At 44.7% G+C, this 17,878-nt stretch overlaps 2 protein-coding genes across 3 annotated transcripts; both read right to left on the bottom strand.

Moving 5' to 3' along the window:
* Positions 1-981: 981 nt before the first annotated feature.
* Positions 982-4,389, bottom strand: LOC147187472 (proteasome subunit alpha type-6). Its single transcript, XM_086100976.1, has 7 exons — positions 4,222-4,389; positions 3,475-3,569; positions 3,156-3,237; positions 2,692-2,847; positions 1,820-1,998; positions 1,608-1,702; positions 982-1,192 (listed from the first exon to the last, which is right to left on the bottom strand). The coding sequence occupies exons 1-7, from the start codon at positions 4,295-4,297 to the stop codon at positions 1,135-1,137; spliced, it is 741 nt and encodes a 246-aa protein (XP_085957102.1). The 5' UTR covers positions 4,298-4,389; the 3' UTR covers positions 982-1,134.
* Positions 4,390-13,359: 8,970 nt separating this feature from the next.
* LOC147187471 (protein FAM177A1-like) lies at positions 13,360-15,619 on the bottom strand. 2 transcript variants are annotated; one of them, XM_086101145.1, is made up of 5 exons: positions 15,381-15,619; positions 15,017-15,229; positions 14,415-14,481; positions 14,147-14,244; positions 13,360-14,059 (listed from the first exon to the last, which is right to left on the bottom strand). In XM_086101145.1, exons 1-5 carry the CDS (start codon positions 15,426-15,428, stop codon positions 13,859-13,861), a joined length of 627 nt encoding a protein of 208 aa, XP_085957271.1. In that variant the 5' UTR covers positions 15,429-15,619; the 3' UTR covers positions 13,360-13,858. The 2 variants fall into 2 exon arrangements, with proteins under 2 accessions (XP_085957271.1, XP_085957272.1); XM_086101146.1 differs by having other exon boundaries at positions 15,017-15,220; positions 15,381-15,617.
* Positions 15,620-17,878: the final 2,259 nt, after the last annotated feature.

Genomic DNA, 17,878 nt, shown 5'->3' with positions numbered 1-17,878 from the left:
TTGAGAGGAAAGGTCAAAGGCGCCAACTTGTTGCTTAGTCACAGTGAATTGGAAACGTGGAAAGTACAATCCATCCAAATCCTGGTTATCAATTATTTTTTTTGGTCCAAGAATGACCTTGACCAGTACAACTGTGAGGCCTGCCCTGAACCGGCCCTTTTCAAAAGATCCCAGAACGATAAGATTTAATAGCAGCGCGACACATTACATGGTCTAGAATTGTCCGCAGGGCTGTAAACATGAGTGGGCCATGTACACGTGCGCGGGACTTGACGGGTTTTTCCAAGCGGCTCATCTGCTTCCTTTTAAAATCGCATCCAATTCCACATGACAGGGGAGCTCCGAAAATGATTCCTTGATTTCGGAAAACATGACATCTGAGAGGGGATTTATAGTTTTGATTTGTGATTCAGCGATAGGTGGGGACGATGACTAATCATTTGAAGACTGGAAGAAACCGGACTGACGAATTGATGACATCATTTTTGATCAAGATTGACTGATGACAAATTTGGTCACTCAAAGAAACGACAAGCCGCCATTTCCCCAAAATACACTATTGCCGCGACGTTCGCGCAAACGTTAGCGCATTTTTAAGCAGGGTAAGTTAACAAAACCTGTGACCTGAGATTTCAAGTTATTGGATCTGTATGGTTTGCGCACATGTACAGTGCCTTGACGAAATAAGGTCAAATCTGCTCATGGAGTGACCCCCCCCCCCCACCCCCCCAAAAAACCCATTGAAGCGCACTTCAGAGTGTCATGTGATTCTGGTGCTTTTTAAGTTCTACAACAGGAAGTGAAGTTGCGAGCGTTCCCATCGACAGCTTTTTGCCACTTCTAAATTTGACACACGAAAGCGGTTCTGATGAAGCCGGATGTAGTCACATGAGCGCCACTGCTGAAAACCTCAAATCGATGGCGCTCAATGCAAACAAACAAATCGCATGTCATGCCAAAGAGATAAAAATACGGCCAAAGTTATTTTACTCCAAAACATTTTTTTTTAATCGTTGAATGTATCGGTGTGGGAAATGTACAGCAAACCGAGATAGCGCCAGCCTCCATTGTGAGAGCAGAATATCCCACCTTGCTCTTACTAAATTCAAAACAGGGCACGCTTCCTCTTCTCGCTCAGTCCCGCTCTGCCAGGGACATCAGGTGAGTATCCACTTCGGCCTCTGTCAGAATCCTGGAAAGAGGAAATGGGCCGATGATGGCAGGCAGCCCCTTTCACACAGATTGTTGCAGTTGCCACTTTTGTTAGTGGACCTTTTGCAGAAATTACGTTGATATTTTTGGGAAGTTTCTAATAAAATGGCTTTACTGCCAGCTGTCATAGAGCCCATAGTTTTATGGTTACATGAGAGCATATATACAGACAAACTTATACATGAGTTTGCTTTCACTGTACTGCCAGACTTTAAAACGCAAATTACATTCCAATCCACACAAGGCAAAGGATTAAATCAAGACAAAGCTCTTTCGTAATGACGTCACCTTGCCCGTTTCCAGATCCGCACTCCCATTTAAGATGAACTCCTACCCTTTGTGAAAACTGCGTTCCTGTTATTGTTATTTTTGGAAACATGGAGAGCCATCTTTACCTGAACTTGGCGTCTTGCGTCGTAACCACGCCCACCTCAAGCTCGGAGGGTTTGAAGTCAATGGAGAGGACAGTTGACAGACAAGAGATTGCCGTCTAAAACAGAGTTGAAGCACGAGGGGGATTTCATTAGGAATGTACAGGCTAGCCTTCGAGGATGTTAACTTCAAAAAGTCACTGGACATGGATCGTATCACTTCTGGTTCACAATACCTCGATAGTTTGCTCGAAGGTCCAGTCCAATTTCTTTTTCACCTTCTTCTCCAGGAAGCTGGTGGCTTCGGTCTGCTTCACCCCGGCGGCGGTGGCTTTGAAGCCGCAATAGTAGCCTGCCGGGTCACATTTGTAGACTTGCGGCCCGCATTCCGCGTCGATGCCGATCACAATCATACCTGCGGGTGCGACATAGCAAGGACACGCTTGATGTGGCGTACTGAGCAGCGATCTGCAGGAAGGAGCCCCAGGGCTCCTTAGTGTCTGCAACAATAAACCGGATCAATTACACGTCAACCCTTTTGCTGTACTGGGCTATGGGCATCTAATCCTTCTGCTGTGCGAAGCTGAAGCCATTTATTAAAACCAATCTTGATTTTGCCGAACCAACCCCCCACCCCCAAAAGGAGTAATGTTTTAACATTGCGTCGCCACATGAAAAAGTAACTTCAGCCATTACGTAATTAGAGCAATTGTAACGCTTTAAATGATATAATAGATTTATTTTGAACCCAGTTCTCCTGGTTTGTTCTGTCAAAAGAATAAAGCTATGTTTTTTTTCCCTTTCAAGAACGCCTCTACATTTGAGGAAGTTGCACCATATGTCGGAGCGCAACCTCTGATGACAACACGTTTCTGTTTGTTGTTTACGGATATCCAGTTATTCTCTTGTTTATTTGACTGGCAAGTTACCGCTGGCAAGCGGCAATGACGTTATATTACTTCCAGGTGTAGTGTACCACAACAACGGCGATGCTTTGTGCGACCTCGGGGTTAAGCGGTCGACGCAACCAGCGCCAATTAAAAGGCAAAGCGTCTATTAGAATGGAGGCAACTATTTGACGATCTGTTTGATTGTAATCATTACTTACAGCAGCCCAGCGGTCTCATCTCAGCATTCTGCGTGTAGACTTGAGAGATGTCTGCAAGTCTCTTGCACAGCATGTCCACAGGAATCTCATAGCCGTATTTGTACTGCCAGTTGGCTGCCTCGTAGCGAGCGCGCTGAACTTGGGACCGACTGTCAGCTGTCAATGATATTTGGGAGGGGGAAAAAAACAAAGTCATTCTTTGAAAAATATCACTTCCCTGGCTATATAAGACAGATAACATTCTTTTCTAGCTGAGGCTTTACTCATTATTAACACCGCTTGATGCATCGTTAGTTTTGTGACTTTTTGCGGGAGGCGGCAGCAGCGAGGACAAACAGTCTGGAATTAACAAACCCAAAAAATGTGCAGTGCAGACAAGCCTTCTGGGAGCATATTATGTTAATAAACCCCAACATCTGACAGATGAAATGTATTGATCGTGTCAGTGTCTTCTCTTTGATTACCTGTCATTCCTGACATTACACATCCAATGTTATCTGTTATTCTGAAAAGGTGGGTCACTGTGGCAGAATCCAGAAGCTTGTCCTGTCAAAGAAAAAAAAAGGGTTGGCATTGACGATCAATGGACCTCAGTTAACATGCAATTGATAACTGACAAAGACTGTAGCATCAGTGTTAAGTATGAAACAAGTGCAAAAGAGGGGCCAGGGCGTGTCCACAATGACCAATATAATATTCTCCAAGTCATAAGTCTACTCAATTACTATTTCAAGATCAAGATTACAACTAGAAAGGCACAGGACCATATAATATGCCACTCACCGGTACTTTTTTCTGTGTGACGACAACCGCACAGTCCTTCCCACGAACGGCGACTGATGTGAGTCCACCTTGATTAATAGCCTTGAAAGCATATTCTGTGAGTGGGAAACAGGATGATGGTCACACATTTACGTTCATGAGACAGACAGCTGCTTTGTATGGGTAGGTGTGTTTGGATAAGTGATAACACACCATACATGAGCGTCGATGAACAAATTAATAACGACGGGTCTCTTTTTGTGCACAGTATTTCTTTCCGACATTATTATTTCCATTATGGACAAATCTTATAGATTTTAGCGTAATTACCTAGCGTTGGATTACACGCATTCAGAATGGTGATACTTTCACTTTCATTTTTCTTCAGACCAAGTAAAGATTGTGCGATCAACCTCAAAACTAAACCGATCAATAAAAATGTCATTAATTTTACGATGACAACACTCCGTTGTGCGAAAGATACAACAACAATGAATTCATCACTGATACTACTGACACGCTAAATTTTAGCTTGTCGCTAAATTGCTGCTTCTCGCCGTTTGGCTTTCGTAGGATTTATCGTAGTTGTCAAACCAAAACCTTGCCAACACAAGTGCACGCCATATGAATTAATATAACACGTTGTAATGTTTTCGCGGCAGCAATGCCTTATTTGCAAGCAGTTCGGGGAGCTAACCGAAGCATGACAGCGCATTTAGCTGGCTAGCAAACATGGTGCAACTTTTCCAAAACACGACACATACTGACCGACTTGATAAAGCCTTCCTTCAGGAGAGAAGATGGTAATGTGGCGATCAAACCCAGCACTTGAGCCTCGGGACATTTTCCAAAGTAAACTTGGCAGAGGCGTTCGTCCGAAACAATATGCAAGCGACTAGTGCGCTGTTGCAACCCGGAAGCGAAGCATCTTAGGCGAGAACTACATCCGCTGTGAAAGGTTCCTGCCGTCTCTATGGAAACGGAGAACGCTTTGAGAATACGTAGGTACTGTACCGGCAAAAGCAGAATTATTGATTAAAATGATTTACTTTAGTCAACAAAAGTCCAGACTGCAATGTCCTGAAGCACAAAAGCAGTACATGTAGAACAATGTAAGATTGTGTTTTCAAATGGCGAGTGCGTCACATGTTTCCAGTTCCGGAGCAATCCTGCAAACCATTTCATTATTATGATGCACAAGAATATTTGTCGTGCTTTTTTAAACCGCTTTTAATTGATAAACTCTATTTTTTGTTCAATGAAAACAAGGAAGAAATTATATAGGGGCGAGAATCATTCAGTTGCGCACAGCTTTCAGGTTCGGATTTTCAAGAATGCATTTTATTTTTATTCATGAGACGGAATTTCATGACCTAAATGGTTAACCTCCTCCACCTATGCTGACTGCCTTTAGGTTGACTCTTTATTTTCCACGCATAACCTTTTGGTATCTCTTTGAGTCCCCTCTACTTCGGAATTTAGTCTACGAAAGCACCTCTCATTCATATTTGTATAGTGTTTCCACTTTGTGTGTGAAAGACACCCCCCGCCCCCACACCACCACCCCCGGTCTGTTTGAAGATATGTGGGAAGCAGTTCCGCTTATTTCAGGCTGTCCAGGCACAAAATCGTCAATGTTGCAACATATTTTGTTCCATTTACCGTTTTAGTTTGCCTCAGAACTTTCACTTAAATGTTAATAGCTTCAGAAAGCACTCATCGTCCATGCAAATCAATACTATAAAGTTTTCCTTTAAGCTTGGGTTTTTATTTTCGGGGGGGGGGGGGGGGGTAGAGCCAAGCAAGTTACATAGTGAGAAAGAAGATAAAGAGAAGTAGCATAATGCTGGGAACAGTGCGAATTGGCTCTTTAACTTTGACACAAATACAGGGAACAGCATTCCTTTTTTTTTTTTAAATTTTAGCTTGTGGTCTGTCATGTTGCAAGCACACATATGGCTGCAATGTCACTTGGTCGTGTTGCAATGCCTAGTGCACCCTTTGTTCGCCTCCTTGCATAAACAGTCGACTTTAGCAAAGGAGATACATTTGATTTCACGCTTTGCAGGCTTTAGTAGAAATATGACACAGTAAAAAAAAAAAGGTCTTGCATACACACTATGTACATGGTTAAACTGTGCAGGACAACGTAACTTTTAGCAAAACACACTCACGCCGAGGGACAATTTAGAGTGGTCCATTAACCTGCCATGCATGGTTTTGGAACGTGGGAGAAAATCAGAGTACCCGGAGAAAACCCACAAAGGCCCGGGGAGAACATGAAAACCCCACACAGGTAGGCCGGAGCCAGAATGGAACCTCGTACCTCTGCACCATGACGCGGACGTGCTAACCAGCCAAACACCGCGCCGCCCTCATTCTAAAATAAATAACCAAAATATAGAATTAGAATTCTTGAAAGTCAAAGTCACAAAGGGTAACTCAAAGCCTCCTCCAGACACTTTGAAAGCGCATGTGAGCGAATCATTCCGTTTTAAATGAAATGCTTCCGTTGATCTAAAATGAACGGGCCAATCTAATTCATTGTGGAGAAATAATTCAGACAGACTCATGGCCCTTTGGCAAGACATGTGTGTGTCAGAAGACCGTCACCAGGCCTGATTTCATTTCGGAAGTGGAGCTGCCTTGTGTAAAAGTTTATACCACAGCATTTAATTAATGTGAATCTCTTTTGTAAAATAGAGCACTTAAACGTTAGCAGCGTGACCGAACCCGCAGCCAAAGGCATGTCGCCAGCAAGTCATGATGACTATGAAGTCCACAGAATGCCACTCGTGCCTTTACGACTGAGTTGTTATCTTATTGTCATGGAAACCTTTGTTGTATCTCGCAAGAATGAGAACCAGCGGGCGTGGAGCAAACATAAAATACGCACACGCTTGAATGATGAGTGACGATACGATCCTGCAACAGCGTCAAAAGCGTTTTACAAGCCATTTGCCTTTCATCGGCTGTTGCAACCAATCTCCAAATGCATACATGCTGCATAAGACAGAAGGAAAAATGGATTATGATAGAATGTCATCTAAGTCTGTCACAATACTGTTTATCCGCCGTCCATTCAGTATATTTTTTCTGGAACAATCGTGTATTTAACTCAGATTTAACTACTGGCTTCAACCGATGAGCTATGTAAGCATTACCTCATTGCTTTAATTCGTCTTCCCCTCTTATGCTATCTCATTGTGGCTCACGAGATGACCTAAACATGCAGCACACTAATCCTCGTCTTTTAATAGCCATCTGCAAATTACACAGGTCAGCACTGACAGAGTGCAATTTTAGTTTTTCACCAAAAGCCTCTGAACTGTAACCTTCACGCTCTTGTGTGGGTTTTTTTTAAACTTAAATTCAATTTCAAGTCACTGATGGTGTAGCATCAGTAGCAACAGTTCTTCCTGTCCGGCCTATGATTCCAAGCATTTTTTTTCCTGAAAAAAAGAAGAAGAAGAAAAAAAGGAGCTGTTTCCACAGCAGGGCATTAAAAAAAAAAATCATATCGTGAATAATTTGCCCACTCGACTGCCAAGTCATGCTGGAAGGTGGATCCCTCCATTTCCTCACATAGATGGGGGTTTTAGAGCGGGGGATGTCACGCATCTCTATGAATTTGGATCTCGTAAGAGCCCCTTGACACCGTTTTGTCATTAACGGCTATAAATAAACTTGACTTGATTTCAGCATCTGTCCTTGGCTCGCCTATCCAAGGTTTAACCAGCAGCCACTCTAGTTCCCCGAAAGGGAAGGAAAGCTTTAAAAAAAACAAACATATATCTAAGAGCATAATTATGGGAGTCCGCATTTCCGAGTGAAGGCAAAGTCAGCAATGCGAGGATTGGAAATGTATTGTAGCAACGGCAACTGTGACAGATCGACTGTACGACATGTGCGAGTAACAAATAAGGAAAGTGATGCATCAAACCAGCGTGATGAAGCTCAAAAGGAACAATGAGACCACTGTATGACTAAATACAAGGCAAGCATGAATGGTGACTGCAGTTGCGGTACACGATGGCGACTGAAGGATCCACGAAATAGCATGACTCATGTTCGACACACTACTGTACGCCTATAAAAATCCCCCCTCTCAAAGACTTTACCCCTCATTAATTGCATGTTTGCACTCTCGGTGGATGGGAAAAAAATGTTCTCATGGATCATGTTTGTTATGTCAATGTCCAAAAAAAGGGAGAATAAATAAAGAATGACACCGAGTGGTGATGTCATTGCAGGGAATGCTGGGGGAATTTGGAGTGACAAAACTTCCCAAGAATTCAACAGCTGATGGACTTTGTGTATTTGAAAGACGACAGCTTGATCGAGGGATTTAAAACCCGTTAACGGGTGGGACTTTACTTTATGTTCACACCTAAATTCCCTCTCGCTGTTCCTGCCAGTTCCTTCATGCTTCCCGATTTCCAAAGTGCTGTCAGGAAACTTAATCTTACTTCCAATATCCCCGGCCGGGGGGAGATTTATTGCTAGCTTGAGGGTACTCGGGACTTTGAAAAAGGCTCCACAGCACTATATGTGACTTTCATTTCAGCAATGAGACGTTCTGAAAAACACAGGAATGTCCTCACGCTGCTCGGGCGGAATTTTTGTTGGGAATTTCCCGCTATTGTGTGTGTGTGTGTGTATGCGTGCGCGCACATTTATGCACTTCTGGCCTGTGTGCAACGCCTGAACGCCTACAAACAAGTCTGACCGACTCGCATGGGTGTCTTATTCTGGAAAGGTGAACGACAATCGCAACACAGATGACAACAGCAACCCCAAATCCAAGCTAACCCCCCCCCCCCCCCGATAACTGCAACATCTGGTGAATTTCTTTTTCAAGCTAGAATCGGAATCAAATTGATCGTTTGTAATCAGTAGCCTCCACCCCCACCCCGCCCCGCCCCAAAAATCGAAAATCGGACTTGATGCAGTGCAATGAAAAGATGTACATTTAAACAAATCAAATTAATAATATGCAGATTTGGTGCATGAACGCCGTATATACTCTTAAGATAAAACGTCTAAAGGTAAATTCAGACACAATAAATGATTGAAAGATCGAATTAAAGCTTGAAATCAACTCGGGGCTAATCGCATGTTGTTCGCATTTTGGCAGCTTTCCAGTTTGCAGTGGCTTTTAAATTCGCCCCCCCCCCCCCCCCCCCCCCCGCAGCTGCCGTCCCCTGACCCTCACGCTCGGTGGAGCAGTAAAATGTCTGGCCGACAAAGTTTTCAGATGTTGGAAATTAATGTCTCGACAAATTCACTTTTTTTCAGGACGGAATGTTCAGTACCGGTACGTCGAATAGGTCAAGGAGCGGAAGTGCAACGGCCTCACACGACAACACGACATCATACAAACAATTTGCTTTTGATGATGCGACAAACTTGTTCACGTCTTTGAAACAGCATCGCTCAAATGGGAATATCAGTGCAAAACACACAGGAAAAACAGTCTCTCGAAAGCAGTAACAGCAACCATTCGTGTGCTATTGCATAATCGGGCCGCACCCTGCCTCACTCATTTCCCGGCTGCCCGAGATCCCCGCAGGGAAGGTCCCAAGCTAACCTGGCCCACGCGAGCCAACTTTTTAAACACCCACGGTGCGGGGATGTTCTTTCAAGATGCTAATCCCCGCCTCCATCCCATCATTTCGAATGCACTTACGAGAAGGCAGCATCCATCATCGCCAAGGGAAGTTGAGGAGTAACTAAACACGGCGGCGCACAACGTAAGCCGGAGAAAAGACAAAGAAGCCATGCTGACCACTGTTAGAATCGAGAGAAAACGAGTTCCCAAATTGCACACTTTAGTGGTCTCACTCGAAACCGCATAAACAGAAGAGAGTGAAATGGGAAATTAGCAAGAACATAAATGAATAGGGAACAGAGTGAAGAGCTCATCAGTTCGTGCCCGAGACCCCTCATGAGGATCAGCAGATTAGAGGATGGATGGATGGGGGGGGAAAACAAAATCCCCCACCAAAAAATTACATCTTTTTTTTGGGGGGGGGGGGGGGGGGACTAGTCTGACTTAGAAGGAAGAAAAACAGTAAGAAAACATAGCAAAGTCGCGAGGTATAACTGCAAGGCATTTTGTTCTATGACTGTCCCGAAGGGAAACCGTAGCCTTAAAACCAAGATCCTTTCCAAACTGTAATTGTCGCCATACGGTTCCCCGTCCTCTTCCTTTGTGCTTTGCACTTGTTGGAAGTAACACAGCCTGAGGAGTGCACAAATCCTGCCCGTTTTTGCGTGTCAATTCTGCAAGCGCGCTGGACTACCGCTGACCTCCAGTAGCACAGCTACTTGGAAGCCGAGAGTAAAAAATCCCCCAAACTTTCCCTCAGCCCAAATCTTTCCTCCTGCTGCCAAGAGAACGCTCTTTTCAGGCTTCCTATAATTCGCACTCGGCTGCCGATCCACTGCAGCTGATTGACGGGCCGCCGGGCTGGCCTCGGTGCAGTGCGTGCTCCTAAATTGCTTTTTCCAGGGGGGGGGGGGAGGGGGGGGGAGGACCGAGGGCAGTGTGACATAGACGAGGCGTGAAGGGAGAGACGGCGGTGGAAAGCGAGGACGAGGTGAGGGTTCCTCGGGATGCTTTCGCCAGATGTGTACAGTAGCGGTTGGCCAGGCGCACATCTGCAAACGTTTGAATTGACTTGGGGGAATTCCGCTCTCACTGTTTCTCTTTGTTCGACTGGATCGTCAGCGCGGGACAATGAGCTGCTTGACTGCCTCCCTCAGCTCGTCCTTACAAATTTCCCCCTTTGTGTCACGAGCTGCTTCCCCACACAGACAAACAGACCGGTCTGGTTTGCAGCTTGAGCCGCGTCAGATTCTTTGCTCTGAAAAAAAAATAAATAAAAATCAAAGGGAAGATAAAAACCGCCGGCCCTGTTCTTAATCACTACCCTGCACCAGTCAGACATAAGAAGCACCGGCTGATGAATTCTTTCTCCAAACAACGTCTCTCTCTTGTTCTGAACATCTCATACAAAAGACATTAACCATAAAATTGGTGGCGGACAAAATGCTTTCAAAAACAGCAAAGCGATTTAAAAGGCAGTAAGTGGGTTAAATTTAGCGAAACAGCTAAAAATATCGACTGTTTAGCTTGTCTGTGGCGTGGGCAGAGGAGAAAAAAAAAAAGGGGGGGTTTCCTCTCCTGCAGGATGTTGGAAGATTTCCTCATTGTAGAATTCCAAAATTTGGGCCTCATTGACCAAATAGGTTTAGGAAAGATTTTGAGTTTGTCAACAGTGGGAAATTTTTTTGTGCCCAACAGACAACAATAAGCGGTATTGACCCGAGGGTGGGATATGACACATTTCCTTTTTCCTCGTTCACACCTCTTTGCTTTTTATGTCAGAAGCGGTCAGCTATTTATGGAGGAAAGTACCCAACGAATTTGCATTCCCATACCTGTTCCGCAGCCAGGCACATGATCATCAAGGGGATGTTTCTCCACATTTCTCTTGTGAGTTACATAAATCAATCAGAATAAGGAAACGGGCCTCCACCCTGCGAGTCACAACACCGGCAACTGACCGGCTGTGCTTGGTCAAAGTAAGAGTCAGACTCTCATGGACATTTTACCTTGTTCGTTTTTTCACTGACAGAATCAATTAGATTAGATCTGTTATTGTTTGTTTGTTTGTTTTTGTTACGGGGAGCACAAGGGTACTTCCTGTGTGCAAGACTTCCCGCATGTTCAACCCTCGCTGGCGTGGATTTTCTGCTCCCTCCTTGAATTCCCCAAACATTCATTTTAGGGTCATTAAAGACAATTGTTCATAGGCGTGCATGTTCGTCGACATGCGCCCTGCGGTTGGCTGGCAACCGGTCAAGGGTGTACCTTAGCCTCTTGCCAAAAGTCAGCTGGAATAGACTCCAAGCTCACTTGCGACCGGAGTGAGAATCAAATCGATGGACAATGGACGGACTGATGAATTTTTGTTCTTCAAACAAATTCCAACTTGATCGAATGACAGATGTCTGATCACATATTTAAACTGCTTCTGAAGAGATTTTGTTCCTCATTCCCGCCAGTCACACTTATACGAATCGATACACCTTTTAGACACCCACAGCGTTTTACCAAAAAAACAAACCGGACTTTGTGCTCCAGTCGGATACTCAAGAGCTGGTGAAACACGCTTCTGATAACGGCCTACTTTAATCATGTGGGGTTCACTTTGTCTACGTTTTCACTGCCATTGTTACAGCCACCTGCAACATGCAAAATGGCAGCTGAAAGCAATCAATCCTCGGGAAATTCCAAAACACAATGCACAGTCGGTTTTTTTTTTTTAACCTTGTACAAGTGACTTTTGTGAAGTATTATTCTCAAATGAGTAATACAAGTAGCGGTAGGAGTAGTCATGGTCGAAGCTGAGCTCGTTCTTATCTTATATGGTCATTTCCTGAAGTCATTTGTTTTCTCCTTGATCTGCGCGGAAAATGGACAGGGCCAAAAATCGTAAACATTTTTGCGATGGTCGTATGGCTGGATGGAAATTATTTTATGTGGCGACACACGTTATCATGCAGGACAGAATCAATCAGGGAGTTCTTCTTTCCCCGTGGATCTTTGCTCGCGGGACCTGACCACCGCCAACAACAGAGGGAGGCGATGATAAGAATGCCGCTTATCGAGAAAAAAAACTGCTTTTACAGTGCAGCGGGTAGGCACTCTGCGTTTTTAAACCGTAATGTCCACAGAGGATGAAAAGACGTAGGGGGTGATACCGGAGACCGTGTTGGAAATCCCCTTCCCTCCGCAGGCCTGCCTCATGTTGGGCCCCACGGAGGCCCACATCAAAGGAACTGCTGCTGTCCGTATGTATATCGCCTGCTTCAGACTTTCTTGGTGATGGCCCTCTTTCCTTTTGTCTAGCACTCCCTCAACGCCTGGTGCTATTTTTACTCGGGTATGTGCCTCGTATACCACAATGGAGGTGCGGGGATCTCAAAGAGGATAGTGTCGCACGGTGGATTTTTTTTTTTTTTGCGTTTGTGTTGCGGTCCGAAATTGGCGTTGTGAGCTTCAGATACGCAGCTGCTGGACTGAATTGTCACGATACGCTTTCAGCCAGTGTCTTGACTATTTGTGTGGGACTTCTATCTTAATGACACTTTATGGAATTCTTTTTCTTTACAGTCTCTTTTCATTTGTTTGGTAAAACCCTCCTGTGGAAGTTCCAAAAGTCAAAACACTTACAAAAGAAGCTGGGATGCCGTTTTGAAACACCCGGCGACTACACTGATACCGTCTGACCTACAATATGCAAATGAGCATTGTGTCAGATTATGTCGTGCAAATAGTGGGTGCTAAAATACAGGCAGTAGGCTGGTAAATAGCGTGTCGGCACGTGCTGTACGACAGCCCTCCCTTTGCTCATGCAAACCCACATAATGCCAGGTATCTACAAAGCATCCGACAACTTGAAGCCGCCATATGCAAATTCAGGCTTGGCGGTGTTGCTCATGGAAGCAATGAAGCAGTTTGGGAGTTCACAAGCAGGCATTCGGGTAACTGACAATGGAGAGGTTCACTAGTCGTGAAGCAGAGCAGAAGGAATGTGCATCTCAGTGTCTTAAAAGTCGTTTTTTTGTAATGCCTACATACTGTACAAATTAAACGAAGCCATGAACAAATGTTGACTTCGAATTTGTTTTTGCACACGTCTTCACCGTGATTGATCAAAAATGATATGACAAAATATGCTCCAGATGCTCCGGAATATTGCCTACTTCACAGTCCGTTTTCAATCCCAAATCCTTGTGTTTTGGACAACTGTGCCCTCTAGTGGACATATTGAGCACGACATGCGATCGTGCACGCGGAATTCAATTCACTGAACAAAAATCTCCACTCGCGTCTAATAATCAATGAAATGTTTAATTTCAAGCAATTGCTCCATTTTCGAAATCCTGCTCTCAGTGGTGCCCTCAGAAGAGTGACACCGTGGAACGAGCGCAGTGAGGTATTCTGAAAAGAGTGACACAGGCTCTTTTGTTTCCAGTCACACACGTGACAGCAGTTTGTTGCTAAACATCTGCTATATTGAAAACTAAAGTCAGTTGCCATTCGTCTTGTTTTCGGGACACGCGGGCTGGGCACTGAAGTGGGGAACCAGGCACAACGGCTGGTCCATTATAGGCACGAGGGCGGAACATTCTAATGATCAACTTCAACTTTTGGCTGCTCTACTAAGGTGTTGCACTGCAATGGATGCAGTTTAAAAAAAAAAAAAAAGACCCGTGTTCATGTGACCCACTTGTGTTACGTCCTACATACTGTGCAGGGTTCTTGTTTTAGCAACGCAAGTACCCCTTTCAAGTTAAGTACGTAAGCAAGTATCTGCGCATGTCGGGATGGTTAAGTGACTGTGACAATAGCAGGGACTACCATGGTGCCTGAAAGCGCTTGACTTTCATTTTGGATCTTGTAAGTCACATGAGGCGGTGCAGCAGGAAGCTTTGTTCTGGTGACCGGCTTGTCTCCTGGCGGAGAACGCGGCGGGTCAAAGGAACGTTCGGCCTCTTCCGACAGTCGGTTTTCTTCCTTCTCCTCCTCCCTCTGACCAACAGGGACGCAAGAGAACATTACAGCTGTTCGACCTCAATGAAGCGCTTGGACAAAAGAATGCCCTTTTGCAGTGCTGACCTCTTTCTTCATTTTGTAGTATTCATCAATGGCGTACTGATATTTGGCCGATGTTATCCCAAAGAGGGAGGCCATCCTCTCCCCCAGGTAATCACATGCTGGAAGACAGCAATGAGAATATGATGCCCCAGAATCCTCTCACACCGGCGCAAAATACCAAATTGCCAGAGGAAGAGATGTTATGAGCCATATCACATGCTACGTTTTAATTTGTACACAATTTTCATATACGTATTTTCACTACTGACAGAGATTGTGGGAAACAAACCTGATATGGTGGATGTTGCAGCTCTCCACATGTGAAACCAGAAATACGGACCCCAAGTCATCTTGGACTGCAATGCAAATCACATAGACCGAGTGTATATAAATGGAGGCTGGCCTTCTGCAATATTTCTTGTATTCTGCATCTCAAATGTCTACTGTATGAGTTGTGGGACCAGCAACAGTTGCAGTAAACCGATTGGCACTTCGGCCAGCAGTTTCCCGTTATCGTGATCGTTTCCTTGTAAAACAATGAAAATGTTTGTCTGTGAAAACAGGGGGCAGGAGTCTGCAGTGGGTGTACGGCACAGCACAAACAATGATGGACCACAGCGGTGCCATTATTGTACAAACTGAAATAATTAGCGCTCGTGCTATACCCACCCGGAGTCAGACTGCTGACTCACAGAGACACTGGGAACAATAATCATAACATTTTAAAAAAAATTCTAAATGCTCTCTATAGATTACAGATCTTCACCTACTGCGGATGGCTGTGGAAAGTATCTCTCTGACACGCACGCACATGCGCACACGCACTAAACAATAACATGCACTTTGCAAATCCAGTAATACAGGAAAGAAGCACTTGATGTGCTCGCTCACCCTTTCTGCTTCAGCCGAGGGGGAGAGCAGGTCCCTCCTCTCTGGCTGCCTGTCTTCCTCCTCCTCATCGGTACTGTACTCCTCCATCGTCTCCCCACTGGAGAAATGGATGACCCTCCGAGGGGTCTTCTCCCTGCGGCGTTCTCTCTCTCTATCGCCCGGCTCCACGCTTTCAGATTCCCTCGTTGCCTTTGGCTTCAGAATCTGAGAACACTCCGCGCACATGAATATATTTACTCTACTTTGTGACGCGCACACGCACAATGACAACGAACCGGCGGCTGTCACGGGATCACAAGCGCAACTCGGCAATAGCGCGAGAATATATTAAACGGACAGGGAAAGGAAGAGTATGTTCACAGACCCGTTCCACGTCCGCACTCTTCGTTAAATGCAACGGTACGTCTTCCATTGTGGCAATCTCGTTGCGGGCTGAGGATGCTGACGACGCCTCTCCTCCGCCGACCGGACCGGAAGTGCCGCACGCGATCTACCGTACGTAACATCCACTTGTACTCGTTTTGGAAAAAGCGAACATCAGATGCTATTGTACTCGACTTTCAATCGTTACACTTTGCCTTTCGGCAAATAATGGTTCATTGAATAGAGAGAAGACATAGCTTGAAAAAAACGCCCATGGAAGCCATACCCGTGCCCGAGGACGGCTATTAATTATTATTATTTTCGACATCCCTATTATTTAACTGTACAGCGCAGTAAAAACGTGTTATACGATCTGTCCCCTAATCAATAGTCGTTCCTTGTCACGTTCTGTTGTAGTACATCTTACCACCACGAGATGTCACTACCGTTCCATCTAATGCCTGAACGCACCCCTTCTCAATCTATCTGTATGAGCTGTAAATGATATGGATCTCCATGGCGATGGAAATTATACCAAAACAAAACCACACACACACACACACACACACACACACACACACACACACACACACACACACACACACACACACACACACACACACACACACACACACACACGTGGAAACCTGTTTGATTAGGCATTTTGAAATCAATCGACCAATTAACCTTGGAGGGGGAATACTGTCTCACCCACAGCCTCATGATATTGAATGGATGCAAAAAGAGTACACGTCAGCTTAAAGCTGTGTCCTAGGTGTACTTTGGATGATTCCTAACGGCATGTTTTTGTGGGAAATGCTTCCAGTGCATGTTGTGCAAGCTTTCCAGCCGCCCTCCACTGACAGAGATGTTAATTGTCCTCTTGGTGGATTTTTAAACCTCATTTGTTCCCTTGGTTTGCCCAAATTTAGTTGAAACAGAAAATGGGTTCTCGTTTGTCAATTGTTCCGTGCGTTGTTTTCCATTAACAACTGACAGAAGCATTTAAGGAGGCCATTAGCAAAACAGGCATCATTGCTTGTGTCAGCCGGTTATTTGGCAAAACCGCATTGATCTGGAATTGTCAAAAGTAACTGCGGTCTTTTGAAAATCTTCATCTTTCACGTCTTTGCAATCCATTAGGAGCGCTGGATGTTTTGCATGTACCTGTTTTGCAGCTTGCTTTAAATGGCTTTCCACCGAGGCTATTTGTAAAAACAAAAGCACCGGTCCCAAAAGAGCACTTGGGAAGAGCATGGAAATGGAAGTTGTTAGAACTTGGCAGTTATTGATCACTTGCCTACCCTATAAAAATACGGTCCCAGAGGTAGGCGGAGATGTTTAAGAGAATGAGATCTGCCAAAAGAATAAGTCAAGTTTATTACAAGCTTTGTAGGTGATCCTATTTGTTTTTGTTTTTTTTTGGGGGGGGGGGGTCGATTTCAAACTTTAAAATCGGCTCACCACGTTACACTTGAATTACTTCCATCGGGCCGACTTGGGGGAGCGATTGGATCGTGCGGATCGACATCGATTTGGTCCTTGTGGCTTATTGATGAAGGGCCAAAAGGAAGAGGATTGACCTGACATCGACCGTGTCGGTCGTATTATTAAAAAATAAATAAAGTGAAGGATTTGAATTGAGTCGACCACATTTCTCAGAAGGGAAATGTCTGAGAAAAACAAGCATCCTTCAATAACAACAGGAGCTCGTTTTCAGAAAATCTTTCTGAAATCAGTTCTTTGACGATGGCTCTCAAAGGATTATCAAAGGACGGAGCCGTTCAAGTGTCAAATAAAACAGCGGCGAATTGCAGAACTGATGTGTCCACAGGAGATTACACGTGTTTCCATTATCCTTGCTTCATGCTTTTAAGAACATGTTCCTGGATTTCATTCATTCTTTGCTATATGTCCCCGCTTCCAGCACGAATCCCCCCCACCCCCTTTTTTTTCTCTCCCCACAGTCAATGCGGCTCATTCCTTCTACTGGCCCATTGCTTCCAGATTGTTCTAGGTCTATAACGACATTTATTCACTCAACTTCGGAGTGTACCAGGTGTATATTATGGTGAACACATTTGTTCACAGAGAGGCCTGTATTTGTACATATTCTTTCTGTTGGCCCACAAAGTGGAGCCCGGAGGCTGGGAACAAACATTCTTGTGTGTTCCACAGTAAAAGGTCCAAAAGGCAAGTGAATGGCATGACAATGAAAACAGGAACTGAGGCAAAAGGTACACGAGGGTTTTTTTTTATATTCTTATAGTGAACATTTCACTGTGTTACTTATTGTGGAGTTTTGTAATTATTTTGAAAACAGTCCAAAATGCCGGTCACAAATACTTCTCCAGTGTCACTTTTACAGGTTCCGGCTGATGAATTAGAAGAGCGCAAAGTTACCAAAAGCTGCATCGTGTCAACTAAAAGGGTGCACATAAAATTAGCATACAACATCGAACGGTCGTGTGTGTCTTTTCGGCATTGCACGTGAAACGA

The sequence above is a fragment of the Hippocampus guttulatus genome, chromosome 20 (genome assembly GCF_054856545.1).
Source record: "Hippocampus guttulatus isolate MCC_2025c chromosome 20, RoL_Hgut_1.0, whole genome shotgun sequence".
NCBI classification, from domain to species: domain Eukaryota; kingdom Metazoa; phylum Chordata; class Actinopteri; order Syngnathiformes; family Syngnathidae; genus Hippocampus; species Hippocampus guttulatus.
This window is presented reverse-complemented; position numbering and strand designations above follow the sequence as displayed.